We start from the raw sequence: 15,767 nt of genomic DNA on the forward strand, positions 1-15,767 counted from the left end.
ACTGTTACCTAAAATCAAGTTGCCTACCATAAGAAAATGGTATGTAATAGGTACATGTTAAACATGTACCTATTACATACAAAATAAATACTTGAAAACTATTATGATTTTACTTACTTTGTCTCGAAATCCCGGTGCGACGATTCGTTGTTTCAAGTTCGTCTCGCCGTCGAGGTTGCAAGTGTCCAAGTAACAGATTCCCAGTGGGTTCGAGGAGTGCAGCAGCACCATGTCAGCTGGTACAGCTTCGTTGTTCGAGAGGTGGACTAGATCACCAACGCGTACGTCTCGCCATTTCACTCGCACGTACCTTTCCATTGACCTGTAAAAGAGACAAATATATTAATAATTTGACAAGAGATGAAATAGCCTAATGACAAAACGCTAAACTCATCAACGGCTGGACCAATTACAGTCAATGTTTTATTCAATTTTTCTAATAGTATGTAGAAGATTTTTATACCATGAAAAATGAGCAACTTAGGTAGGGCACTGCGGGAATTTCCTGCTCAAAATATGGAGCAGCAAGACTGGGGTAGTAACTCGACCTTACAGAAGACCACAGCTAAATAATACTGTTTTCAAGCAGTATTGTGTTCCTGTTGGTGAGTAAGGTGACCAGAGCTTCTTGATTGGGTCGGCAACGCACTTGCGATGCTTTTGGTGTTGCAGGCGTCTATAAGCTACGGTACGGGTACGCTCTTACCATCAGGTGAGCCGTACGCTTGTTTGCCGACCTAGTGATATTAAAAAAAAACATGAAAAATGAAGTTAATTGCGCATAAAATTGGGTCATGTTCCGAAAAATAACGAATGTTACAACATGGGTTTGACCGTTCATCAGGACAGTACAACTGTGCAATGTCTGTCGGATGAACTTGTGTAATATTCGTTTACAAATAGAAAAGATAAACCGTTATATAATAAATTTGTATAACTTTCAACTGTAAAATGAAAGTATTTGGGATTGAAGACTACCTAGCGCTTTTTAGGTCATGTAATCATAACTATATACAATATTAATATGTAAAATTGATATTATTTTCTACCACTATTTACAACATTTTTTTATGATAAATAAAATTACTTATTAACATAGATTAATCACAACCTTTAACAACTAGTGATTAACTTGAATGCTTCTCTTATTCGATGCCTTACACACAGTACCTATAAGTATTAAGGTACAAGAGATAAACACATTTATTTATATTTCACTAACGAAGGATTTAAATAATGTTTATATTTTTAACGTTGTTAATGTTTTATATTTTTAATCTGTTGGCAAAATAAAGATTATTTGTTTGGTCGTAGAACTTGTGGTCTTGACCTAAATACATACCTTTGTTAGTTATTACTGAGTCCAATTGTAACGTAAAAAATTTCCCATGTTATTATGACGACATGATAAGGAAATTAATTAGTGTGGTTTAATCTTTGTCAATTATGCCGTCTTAACTATAATGCAGTGATATTATTATTATTTTTTAGATTGTGAGAGCTAAGCTGATGTTTTATTCGAACGTTTTTTTCTACAAGTGAGTAAGATAACGTGTATTAATTTTAATGAAATTCAATAAAAGAAAATCGTTATCGAAACAATTTAATCTACAATAATGTTTGCACGGAAGTTATAATACCATATTATTATTTTAGGTCAGCGGTAAATAAAAGAGAAATACCTAATAGGTAATTCATAATTGACATCGAAAAAAAAATGGATCGTAAACGATTTGACGTCGACGATGTTATCGCTCAGGCGACGTGTTTCGAGCCGATAATTCGCGAACGAGCAACAGGTAACAAAGTCACAAAAAGAAAGCTATTGTCGATTATCGCATCTGTTCCGTAGCTTTCACTGTTCTTTATTACAGTTCATTTCGCTCGCTTCAATGTTTCCACGATGAAATACAATGGTAACCCAATTTTGACGGACATTTCTTTGTCGCATGTTCGACTTTGTTCTCGAATAACCGTTTCGGTGTCGCATTTATATTTGCATTTCACGTTTTATATATTTTTTGTATTTTGCGTTATCATAATTTACGGCTAGTGTGCGACTTTTTGCTAGAGGTTAACATTTAAAATCTTTTAGCGAAATAAATACGAATTGAATATTTTAATAGCTGAATACATTAACTAAATATTTTAATTATTATTTTTTTAAATTTCAAAAGATAAAAAGTCTTGGTTATATCAAGACATTTTTTTTTTAACTTTATACTAATGAGAACTGTGGACTCATCGTTGAAAACTTTAACTTACAATAAAAATATTTTAGGTAGTATGATTAAAACCACTACACATTTTGCGAAAGCGATTTAAACAACATAATCTTTTCCTTTTTAACGTCTCAACATCTGGCATATGAAGTGGGCTACAACTTACAAGTTATCTTTTCAATCTCAAGTAACAAATAATTTATGATTCATTTGAAGATTTACCTCTACTGGTTCTATTATGAACGTGTCATATCGTAACTGGGTTATCAATGTGATAAGTATTGTTACGACACGCGACCGGAGGTTTGTTTTGTTTTAACACGTAACGGTGTAGATCACTCTGCGCGATATGATTTCAATATGTAAATATTAAATAACAAATCTTAATCTTAATCCTTGCTAAGATGATAAAATCTACAACTACATATTACATGAGAAACATTTGAGGTTTTGTGTTGATAAGGACACGCCAAAGAATAAAATAATGTTACTATAATGTTCTACACAATCGAAATCAGCATTTCTATGTTTTTGGTGAACAGATATTAAGTGGCAAATTAAGCTAACATTACACGTACGAGTAATAAGAGTTCCAAAACTTCAAATAATATTTTTTTTCAATTTAATACAAATTAGAAAAAAAATTAGATGTAAAGTGATCACAGTAAACAGTGTTGTTTGCGTCAGGATTTTTTCCTTAATGTAAGTCAATTATTTCCCCTAAATTTAGGACACAATCGCACAGCCTAGCTGTTACAGTCAAGTAACATTATATTGTTTTATTAAAATTCGGGTTGGTGTTGCTATTTTTCCTTATTTCAAATTAGTTTTAATCTTAACTTCTTCTTTACAACAGTGAAAATATGGTAGAGTGGACTTGGGCATTTAAAAACAATATCAGACATTGCTCTTTGATCTTACTCATATATCAACTTGTAAGAACTTTGGTTTTTGAATGCACGTTTAGTTGTGATTATTTCAATTACAATATTTATATCATATTATGACTTTTTTGAAGTTATACTTCTTTTGGCGTGTAAGGGAAAAATGATGAGAGTAAATTTTTAAGATGCGCGCGCACACCGTCATTAAAAACCGACATCCTGTAATTAGCAAGTCAACGAGGAAGAAGTTAGCAACGTGAAGTTAGCTAGCCAATGAAGTACAACTTACGTGTGTACATAAGTACACACACACTTTTTTACAACAATAAAACTTTATTCCACTTTTTTACTCTGAATTATTAATTTCAAAAAAAAAATAGATGCAAGGAATTGTTGTCATCTTGTTATGATTCACATATAAAACAAAATAAGGATTTGAATGAAAAGAAAATTAATAATTTAGTACATATTTCTACGATCTATAATATACTATTCATCATTAACATATGCAAAAACTACACTATTAAAAATGTAAACTTCATTATCATCAAAAAAAGAAAAAAACTTCAAATTAAAAGATTCCACACAACGTATGTCAAAAATTAATATCGAAATTATTCCATTGATGTTTAATCTGTTGTACGTAAAAGGTGAAATGAAAGCGAAAACCAATCAAGGTTTGTTTACACGCCGCTACGTGGGAGATTTAACTATATTGTCTGAGTTAATTCACTTTCATTATTCATTGCTTATCTGGGAACTTATCGAGAAAGTATGCTTTATAAAGAACCTTTACAATTTACGATAATTTACCTTTTGTTTTTGTTAGGAAAGTTTTTTCTAAACAGGTCGTTATTTCATTTATTTATTTACACTTTTTTGCACACCAACACAAAAAGTAACAAAAACTTAGTTATGTAAACAAAAATAATAAAGTTACACTAGTTGCAACAGGCGGCCTTATCTTATAAGTTATTTTTATGAGTGACTAGTTGTATTCGTGACTTCGTTTGCGAATGCATTGCATTTGGATAAAATATTTACATATTTTTTTAACCAGCTTTAGATTAGATGAGCTGTATCCTTAATTTTTTTCATGTACATTCTGTTTCAAATTATTTGGAACTAATTCTGAAGTTTATTATGTGTATAATTTATGAACTCTCAAATCGAAGACCTTGCACTGACATTTGCCGAATAATATTCAATGAATTTATATTTGTTTTATGTCTCTATGTATACTAAATTATTAATTTTATAAAAAAAAAAAAATGATTTTTGAACGCGCTAATCTCTGGAACTAATGGTTTGAGTTGTAAATTCTTTTTGTGTTTAATAGTCCATTCACCGAGGACCCATAGGCTAAAACTCTATAATATTTTATCGAAGAAATCGCAGGGCACAGCTAGTGTAACATAAAAATTATACCATTATAGAGACTAGCGTTTTTTTTTTTTACAATTAATTTACATCAGTTTTACACTTCTAAAATTAGTTATAAATAAGGAAGTACATAGTAAAAATTTTAATATTTAAATTATAAATATGTACTTTTATCATTTACATAGTAAACAATTACGGTAAAAAGTAACAGATTATGTATTTTTAGTGTGCATATAAGGATATTAATCAATTAATTACTTAATGTAAGTTCACCTGTTCTACTCGTACATCGCAAATCGGAAATTAATATAAAAGTAGCAATTCAACTATAAATACCTTTTTTTCTTCAATTATCACTACCTAATTAATATCTTTCTTTGACTGCGTTACTTATTATACAACCAACGCAGATTATAAATATTATTATTATGGGATAATTCTTTTTTTGTTGGAAAGGGGATATCCCTAGTTTGGTACCATGATAAGGAAACCAGGATCTGATGATGGGATCCCAGAGAAATCGTGGGAAACTCTTGAAAATCCGCAATAACGTTTTACTGGGTGTACCGATTTTAATAATTTTTAATTTAATCGAAAGCTGATGTTTGTCATGTGGTCACATATAGATTATATTCGTATTAATTTGGGAAAAAAACGTACTTAAATATTATATAGCCTTCCTCGGTAAATGAGCTATACAACACAAAAATAATTTTTCAATTAGAACCAATAGTTCCTGAGATTTTCGGTTTTCAGCAATACAAAATTAGTAGATATAGATATTTATAAGAAGGCCGAACGAAAAAATATATTTAATTGACAAAACTTAATTTCCATCTCAGAACATCCTTATATAAATTCGTTGTCTTTATATAAAAAAAAACCTTTTATCCATGTTAATTAGAGAAGATACCGCAATATACATTCAGATTAGAATCAAGAGACTTACAAATGAAACTTAGAAGTTATTTGAAATCTATTCCGTAATGCTCGAACAATGACTACTAAGGTTTTATTTACAAATATATTTAGATAGGTAGACAGAATCATTCGTTCATAGACAAGTAAATAAGTGTTCGAGAACCGTGACCATCTTAATCTTAATTTCCTGAATAAATTAATTGACAAATGTTATGTAATTTGTGCTAAATAGTTTGACCATTTAAAAAAAAAATGATGTAAACAATTTTATTTCGCGCACTTTTCCGGTCGATTATCTTCGATCGATAGAATTCGACGATTATAATACAATCAGTGATCTGAAGGCGTAAGGATGATTCATGATCGTAAAATCAAAAATACATGAAATGTTTACTAAACACGGTTTTTAGTGCCCTTTATGGAAAATAACCCGAGGCCATTTTTACTTACATTCATGAAAATTATTCATCATTGCGGAGTTGAAATGGATCATGAGGATTTGATCCATTTAAATTATTGAAATATGTTCTTTTCTTCCTTTCTAAATATAACTCCATACCTATAATTGTGTTTGCTCGCAAACGAAAAAAAAATCGAATTCAATTACATCGACGAGCTCGAGTAATACAACGTAGATCGACGAAAAAAATGTCAAGTAACTACGCGTTATCAAAGATTACTCAAAAAGTAGTTATCAGATCTCAATAAAATTTATATGTGACCACATGATAAATATCAGCTTTTGATTAAATTAAAAATTATCAAAATCGGTACACCCAGTAAAAAGTTATTGCGGATTTTCGAGAGTTTCCCTCGATTTCTCTGGGATCCCATCATCAGTGCCTAGTTTCTTTATCATGGTACCAAACTACGAATATCTCCTTTCCAACAAAAAAAGAATTATCAAAATCGGTACATCCAGTAGAAAGTTATGCGGTATAATACAACGTAGGTCGACGAAAAAAGCGTCAAGTAGAAACGCATTATTAGATATAACTCGAAAAGTAGTTGTTAGATCTCAAATAAATTTAAATGGGACCAATTGGCACACACTACCTTTCGATTAAAAACAAATTTGACGAAATCGGTCCACACGGTCAAAAGTTCTGATGTAGCATACATAAAAATAAAATACAGTGGAATTGAGAACCTCCTCCTTTTTTGGAAGTCGGTTAAAAAATAAGATATTAGTGGTACGCCGTCTCTAATGAATGCATTATTAGGCTATATATTAAAAGCACTACCCGCAACGGCCACTAATAGGAAGATCCTGTGTCCTGATCCTGATCCTGAAAACGCAAACGCCCAAACCACTACTAACATCTGTATGGCTTCTACTATTATTTAACATGAGCGGGGTCGAACCCGCAACCAAACTCTCGTAGTCACGCTTTGCTTACAAGGTGAGTTTGATGCGTATATGTACCTACTTAAGTTCATTTAGACAAATGTCTTAGTCTACACGGTTGTTTTAGTGTACTTCTGATAGATAGAACAAACTGAAACAGTCTTATATACACAGATATACGATACATTTTATCCCCATAGGTAAGATAGGAGTACACATAAAACTTAGAACATAAGAACATTAAACCTGACTGCCCACATACGAAATGTCATTCACACCAAGATGACGAAATTAATGACACCTCATAATATGTTAAAATCCGGTTAACCGTACTAAGATTGTTTTGGATTTATACATACTCATATTAAATCATACATACTAAAACGCAAATATACATTCGGGTAAAAAGAGCGAAATAATTTATTTAAATATTCAACGACTAAATGTTTTGGATGTCATAACGAAACTATTAAGACTAAATAATTAATTAATGGACGATAGAAAAAATTAAAAGTTCCAAAGTTTCCATTGTAATAGATGTTAAACATTTTAAAAGGCACGATTAAAGAAGACTATGATTAAGACCCATATGTTAATTTCGTTAATTATATACAGTATGTAATGTGACACACTACATGACATTGGCATGTCATGTAGTATAGAAGCTATAAACATTAATATTTTTTTTTCTTGATTCCAAAACAATCTTTACTCACGGCAACAAATGATACATGACTCTTTTCGTCTTGTTATTTTTATCGCATTTCGCTTAAAATATACATGTCACCTTGAAAATTTTACGATACAGGAATTCACACACCGAACAAAATATATGAATAGAATTTTCGATAGAATTAAATAACATAATAATTTATTATTTAAAAAGGATTGAAAGGTAAACAACATTATAACGTAAGAGCAAACGATTTATTGCATAAAATTATATATTATAAATTGTTTGTTTTTATCACATAATTACTATAATCTTCGGAATAATAGTAACTAAGTACAAAATAATAAAAGCCACAAATAGTTGTGGAGTATAAATAATACGTTATTTATTCAATATAAAAATGTACACAGCTTAACGGGCGTATGTAAAGTTGTGCATTACCGCTCACAATGCGTTAGATAATTTATAAAATGGACGTCTAATAGTTTAACGAGAGGGTTAATAAAATTGCGTGTTTGCGATACATGAGGCCAGCGTATTTATCATCTTGTTTAGACGCTTTGAAGGTATGCACGATGATCCATTACGTGTAATGTCATTATGCTATTACGCTTGCCGTAAGCTTCGTGGCGCAGTTCTTAGGATTTCAATCTTAATAAAAAATTTAATAGCACAGTTTTCAAGAACTGACTGACTAGACTGAAATTGTATAATTACTGTTTGTCAAAAGTTAAAAAATAATATATTATTTGTAATAAGCTGAAAAATAATATCTTAGCAAATGTCTCAGATTAAAATTGAGCTGTGATAAACGTCACAGCACGGTATTAATCTGATTAAGTTGTAATTCATACATCCGCCAAAAAATTATAAAGTCCAAAAACCGCTCATTGATCTCATAACTTCCTCTCAAATAATTAAATAACTATTGAGTAGCAGGATTAGGATATTTCGTGGGAAGCGATGAAGCGAAATGAATGAAATAAGTCGAAAACTTTCACCCAAGGCGGTATTTAGGCGAGGCACGGTTAATTCAGTCGTCGGTATAAGTGTGCCGGCGTGCGTTACATCAGCGGATCTTGGTCAGCGAGCAATGTGAAGGCCACCACATTCACTATCGGCCTTAAAACTCCTTTGGACAATGACATGTTCAAAAGACTTTGATACTTGTTTAGAAACAGATTACTGAGATAAGTTTAGCAAATATAATAAAAACTTGAAATGTAAAATCATAATTAAACTGTATTAAAACCAAGGTTCCAGGTTTTATATCATTAGATACGTTCAGTGTTTTTGTGCCCACATTCAATAGAAAGATAATTTGAAAGTTAGGCGAAATAGAAGTTACATGATTTTTAAGAAACATTTCAAAAAGGATGAAAATGTTAGTAAAATTCTTTACGGAAGTAGTTTGTTTGCTTGGTTTCCAAGGTTACACAGATGAACTTGTAAACATCTTACAGACACAGGCTACCCACGTTAAAGGCTATTCTACATTAACTCCAAAATAAGTAGAATAAGCAATAAAATCCATATGTCTAGGAGCAAGTTACTAATTTAGGTTAAATTTGTTAAACGTAAAACACAGAACGTACATATTTGAATTTTGAAGGAATGAGTTGAGTCTATTGGACTACCTTTTAAAATACAATAAGGTCTACACTTTTTAATTTGTAATGGGATATAATTTACTGATTAAATAATAAATGGTGTTTCGATATTCTTCAGTCAATAAAATTTATAGTTTTGTTCCCGTCGCAATTTGCAAAGCTTTTTGTTGTAGGAGCATAACATTCCTACATTTTTGTTATTCTCACAACCTGTATGCAATAATTTGTTTTATAAATAATTTCTACGTTCTCTGATGGTGACATAAAGCAGTAATCATAATCATCATCTCATAAACGTAAAAATACATTCGTAAAAACATAGCGATTCCAAATGTTAGGTATTAGAGCTATTAAGTAACTATTAAGGTATGCTTCTTATAATAACATACTCTTTCGAGTGTAGACATTGCAGTTTAAATAAGTATTTTATTCTTTAAATGAAAATATGTTACTTTTAGAACATTTAATTAGAGTTCTTTGAATATTATTTAATGTTTTTTTTTAATGAATTATATATTTTATCATATTATTTCGTAATTAAAATGTCCTTCACATAATATAAAAAATTAATATCTTTCTATAAATCTTCTTATCATACGGATTTTTTCTAACCTTGATTAAAAGGTACACAACACAAATGAACAATGATTTGAATTATTAAATGTCTAGAATAATTTTTTTTTTTCAGGCAATTCTACATATGAATAAACTTGATTGACAATCAAAAAATTATTCAATAATTTCTTTGTATAGTATCAAGTTCTCTCATTATAATATTAGGATCACTTTAAGAGAATACATTTTTAATTAAAAAAAAGGCATTTATAGACCATCGATAGAAGTGAAAACTTAGAACTTTTAGTATTAAAATTTGCAATTTCATAATGTTTGAATTAAAATCATGTGTATAATGAGGCACAATACGTCAGCTGCATAGCTACAGATTTACTGCTATGAACATGTCGGTGACGAGAACCTATAAGATTTTCTCCTACCAAAAGTGCCCAACGCGACAAAAGCAGTTTTCATTTCAAAAAATCATTATGTACCGCATAACATTTGTAGTAATAGCTGGTAAAAAGCAAAAGTAAGTCACTTTGAATGCACTAGAAATATGGAAACACTGAACAGTCACAACAATAATAAGAGTGAAATAAGATGGATACACAAAAAGATAACTATTTACTTAAAACCATATTTTACAAAAAAACCTTGTATAAGTTAAAAAAATCTACAATTTAAATGTTGCAGTTAAAATCAATTTTAGATAGTACGCGTTTTTCCTAGTTAGAACTAGTTCTTGCTAAATGCCTTTAAAAACTAGAATTAAAAATAAAAATCAAAATTTACTATTTCTGAGATTTCTATGCAGCTAATTGTGTTTTTTTAATTTCGTTCACTAAATTGTCAATGGTTTATGTTGCCATAATATAAAAGTGTTCCTCTTTTTTTGCTTAATCGCGAATCGCTAATAACCTGTTTAAAAACTCCTCTTTCCATCGCGTTCCCTCATTTAAGCTTCCCATAACAATACAATAATTGCGCTCGAATCAGTATATACGTGCTTATCAAAATAAAACTAAAACGGACGGCGCTAGGAAAGGGATTCCCCTGTTCTCGTACTTGTCGGAATAAAGCGACATCTCGCGACCAATCAGTATAAGTTACGTATCGGTCGTAACAGTTTTAACTGACTCGCTTTGAAAATACGCGTTTTGTTTAGTAAAAAGTAGGTTTAACTGATACTAAATTTTGAGCATTAGTTAAATCTAGTTTTAACAAAGACATTTAGCTAAATTAAGTTTTAACTAGGAATAACGCGTTCTATCTAAAAACTGGTTTAAACTGTAATTAAATATATAAAAAATGTGTTTAAGGAAAACATGGAACCAACTTAACCATAAAATATAATTAATATGCATTTTGAATATAAACTAAATTATTATTCTCGTTAAATTTCATTAAATTTGATTATGTAAGAAATAATTGTTTGCTCGCAAACGAAAAAAACGAAAATTAAATCGACCAAGTAATACCTACAACGTAGGTAGAAAAAAAAATAGTAGAGAAAATACGCGTTATCAAAGATTAATCAAAAAGTAGACATCAGATCATGGTCAAATGTAAATGGGACTACAAGACAAACATCAGCTTTTGATTAAAACAAGAATAATCAAAATCGGTCTACCCAGTAATAAGTTCTGAGGCAACATACATTAAAAAAATTGAGTCGAATAGAGAAGCACCTCTTTTTTGTTAAGTTTCTATCGATTCTTCTCACCAGAAACTACCTACATTCCGAATAGATGGTAGCTTACAACCACCATAATTAATTTATTAAAGACTAATATAGTTAGAATTGGTAACATAACGAATTTAAAGAACTTTTGAAGCATACTTGGATAAATAAATTTTTAATTTGATTTTAATAAAATATCAGAGTGTAACCATTACATCAATACAATATTCAAAAATTTGTTTCACTTAGAAATTTATAAGTGGATAAAGAATTTACATTAAACGAGTAACCAGCTGGAATGTAAACAAAAGATTTTCTATTATTGATAAGCAACAACTATTTGTTAGGCATTTGACGTATGTGTTTATTTTATTAACATGCCAAACAATTACTTACCAACACATTTATGTGGAATTTTTCATTTGTTTTAGTAAGGGCAATATATATAGGCTATTCTGTTATTGCAATCATGTTAAATTACCAGATCAATGATCGATAAATGTTTTTAATCATGTTATTGATCGTTTTGTAACAATACTATAAGTCAATCGTGTCATAATTCGACTAACCTGTTGGCGCAGTTTATAGTGACGAGCAAGTTTAGGGTGATTCTCGCCCCGAGTCAGATGTATACATTTATTTGTACATTTATTATAAAAAAAAGTGGCAATATCAACCTGCAGTTACCTACACCACAGTTTTTGATTTGCCTATCTTGTGTGTATTTTTAACACATTTATATACAACGTGTTTTCAAGCTGGCGTCCTTCCGTTAACTGCGATATCAGAATCGATATTATAGCCTAAATATGCAACTTACTTGCCAACGCTTCAATAAAAATTATTAAAACTAATTATTAAATAATTATCGTATGTACGTTAGTGTCATGTCAATGATCGAGGCACCTGATTTTGGTTATTTATAGCTTCTTTACGCATGTCTTTTTAATTTTTTTTTGTCAAATGTATCGGTTTTAAAGTTACGTAGTAATGAGCTGAACATAATACTACTTCATTTTTTTCACGTATAAATTCGGCTATGGTATTCCGCCCTAAACGGAAAGACGCCAGTTTAATAACGCGTTAGGTGTATATACTAGCTGGTAGCCGCGACTTCGTCTGCGCAGGATTAGTAAGTACTTCGAGTACTTAGTAGAGAGTTTTATTGGTTTTATAGTTCACTGTTTTGTGATAATGGCTTACTCATAAAAGATAGATATATACTGTCGCGGACTTTTTTGTAGGACTAATATTAAGATAAACATTTCTCTTATACATTATATACGTGTAAACTCTACAGTTTTTGCAGCGTACTCCAGAATAGCTCGCAGGTGGCAGTTTTTTTTCCGACTTACTTGACAATTATCGTTATATTATCTTTAAAAATTATAGGCTATGTGTTATTCTAATGTATAAGCTATATTATTGTAAGCTTTAATTAAAATCCATTTCCTATTTTTTTGTGTGAAAGAGGAACAAACATCCATACATACAAACTTTCGCGTTTATAATATTAGTAGAATATATATACACACACAACGTGTTATTAGTATATGGGTGAATATTTGAAGATAGACATATTCAGGATTTGTAAATTAAGGTCAAATATTTCTTTCAATTACAACTTTTATTGATTTAACCTAAAGTTTATAGTGCAGATTAACGAAATAAATCAAGCGCACAGTATTTGAAATGATATATAGGTCTGAATCTAAAGCTGAAAATTTCCGTCGAACGGTGATGAGATATAAAACACATGGTAATTAGTATATAAAAAGGGTAATTATGCTTCGTGATTGGTAATTAGAAATAAAGTAAATAATATACTTGAATCACATATTTATTAATTATTTAGGTGACAGTAAATGATTTCAAACTTAGCTATATAGCGACGTGATTGAATAACAATAATTAGTCAAAAATAAAGCGGTTTTCCCAAAAATTTATAATACTTTCTGTCTAGTAATTGAAATAAAATCAACTAAGACATTAGTTCAAAACTCAGTGAAATTGAAGTTAAACGATGAGATCTTATATAAAAAATTAAAAAATATATTATCCTTCATATATACAACTGCAGTATGAAGTTCTAGCTTTTGCCTACTTCCTCCAAAGTGGAAAGCTTGAACCTCCGATCCATATTTCAAAGCATAGTTCTCACTGAAATCTGTATGAATGATAGCTTCATTGCCCTTGAGATGTTCCTTCAGATCTTTTACTGCAGCAAATTGCCACCTGCGTGTTCCTTCATGTTTCAGAAATATAGGAATTATATTTTCTAATTCTGCAATAGCTTAACTAGCAATAGCTATCTTTTTAGTTTTCTCTACGCCTTTAACTACGTAAGTGCTTATCGAGTTTTCCCATTTTTTGAATGATACTGGATCTTCGTTACCAACTTTATTTTTGCACAAATTACACCGTTCAAGTAAACATTCAGTTTTTGAGCAACATAGACAATAGTCAATGTAATGACAATAATCAATCAGGACTTTGCAGTCGTTTTTTTCAGTCTTATAATTATTTTCCTATACGCATTATTTTTTCGTTGCAGGGATTCTAATTGTGATTTGTAAATTTAGTCTTTTTTTGTATTACGTAGCGCATCTTCCTTAATTTGCATCTCAAGTTATTGACTAATGTTTTGTGTAGATCGGTAGATGTAGATGATTGTGGCCCATTTTCACAAATTGAGTTTTGTCTTCTGGGTGTTTTTTCAATATTATTTCCATTATTTTCACTTTCACTGGGACTTACACTTGTATATTTAACTCCTTCCTTCATTAATTTCTTTTTTTGAAAATGCTTTTTAAAGTTCTCTCTCCATTTCTTCCTCTGTAGTCTTCTAGCTCGTGGCGTCATTCTGTAACTGTCAAAAGTTTTTTCTGTTCTCTTCGTTTTTTGTATCGCTGACGTTCTTTTTCATTTTTAAGTGCATATAAAATAGGTTCAGCTTGGATTTTAGCGTAACGTTTCCGACGCGTGATTTTAGCCTTAGCCAATGGTTCCTCTTTCGATTGCTGTTTCTTCCGAGGCATTTTTACTCTGATAAATATATATATATACATGTTAGTGGTCTGCTGTATGGCTACGGCACTAAAGAATTTAGCCACCCCCTCTCTTCCCGTGGGTGTCGTAAGAAGCGACTAAGGGATAACAAGGTTCCATTACATCCTTGGAACTTAAGAAGCCGACCGATGGCGGGATAATCTTCTTTTTTCTTACTTTGGCTTTGAAATACACGGGCCGAAGACGGGCAGTAGCGTCTTAGGTGCAACAAAGCCAGTCCTGCGGTCACCAACTCGCCCGCCCAGTGCGGTGACTATGGGCTACACACATGAGTTCACGCATTTTTGGCGTGAGGTTGTGGAGGTCTGTGTCCAGCGGTGGGCTGCAATAGGCTGAAATAATGATATGTTAGTGGTAGGTGGGTAGTCTGTTAGCAGGTTTTTTTGTTGCGCAAGTGCGAGTTCATACCGGAAGATCAACAATGGGTCACGCGTTGGTAATAAGAATTCTACCTTGGGCTGGACTAGCGGAGTAAGAAGATTCAATATAATAAGAGACCAGCATATGCTGGTGCCAATTACCATTTTAAATTGCTCATTACCATTCGCCAAAATACGAACGGGAAAAACGGTAATTATATAAACGGTAATTAGATATTTGTATACTTCTTCACATTATACGTTCTTTGTAGAACTTAAAAAATTAGAAACTTAATCAACTCAAAGAGTATCCTATGGCGACTGTTACAATGCATAAAAATGTTAAATAAAAATATTAGACTTGCCAGGGAAATCTCGAACGGTAAGGAGATTTTTTTTTTGCCAAACACAATTTCTGGGCGATTAAGGTAGGCTAGAGTTGGCGCCAAAACACTTTTTGATGTGTTACCCGCACGAGTCGAGAGGCAGAACTGAGCGCGACCACCGAGTTCTCTACAGATAGCAATTTACCCTATGCAGAAAAAAATTACCCTGCGACTGCATGAACAAATGGTAGTGAGTCGGAAGTGTTGAGACAATTTTCAAAGTCGTCACAAATTGCCTAAAAGTATTCTTTAATATGTATAATTTTGATAATTGGTCAAACATGTCGTGTACTATTTAAATAACTTCTTAAAAATACGATCTTTAGAGTATTTTTATAACTTTAAGAGCATGAACTGCTAAAATTTGGAGATTGGGACACGAATGGTGATGAGATTTGAGGAACGTTTACGAACATAACTAAGCTATTTATAACAATTTTGTATTTGTGTTGGGCTCGATTTTCCGCATTTAGACGCAAAGGTGGTCCATTATGCGTGAAATATTTATAACAATAGGAATATATTATGTACATCTGTATATAGTGCTGCAACTATATTTTACGTGAAATGAAAAAAAACGTAACTTTATATTTGTTAAGGAACGTCTCACATCTTGCGTTGCAACTCTTGGTTCACATCGTGTGGTCCGCACTTAATTTACCGGTCATCGGTG

General features: G+C 31.3%; 1 protein-coding gene across 1 annotated transcript in view; it reads right to left on the reverse strand.

Moving 5' to 3' along the window:
- LOC123670019 (phospholipid-transporting ATPase VA) overlaps window positions 1-15,767 on the reverse strand; it is a 100,478-nt gene that overhangs the window by 19,041 nt on the left and 65,670 nt on the right. Inside the window, exon 2 of the mRNA XM_045603514.1 lies at window positions 118-322. Coding sequence (XP_045459470.1) covers window positions 118-322 — 205 coding nt within the window. The remainder of the gene's footprint in view (window positions 1-117; window positions 323-15,767) is intronic.

This window comes from Melitaea cinxia, chromosome 4, assembly GCF_905220565.1.
Source record: "Melitaea cinxia chromosome 4, ilMelCinx1.1, whole genome shotgun sequence".
NCBI lineage: Eukaryota > Metazoa > Arthropoda > Insecta > Lepidoptera > Nymphalidae > Melitaea > Melitaea cinxia.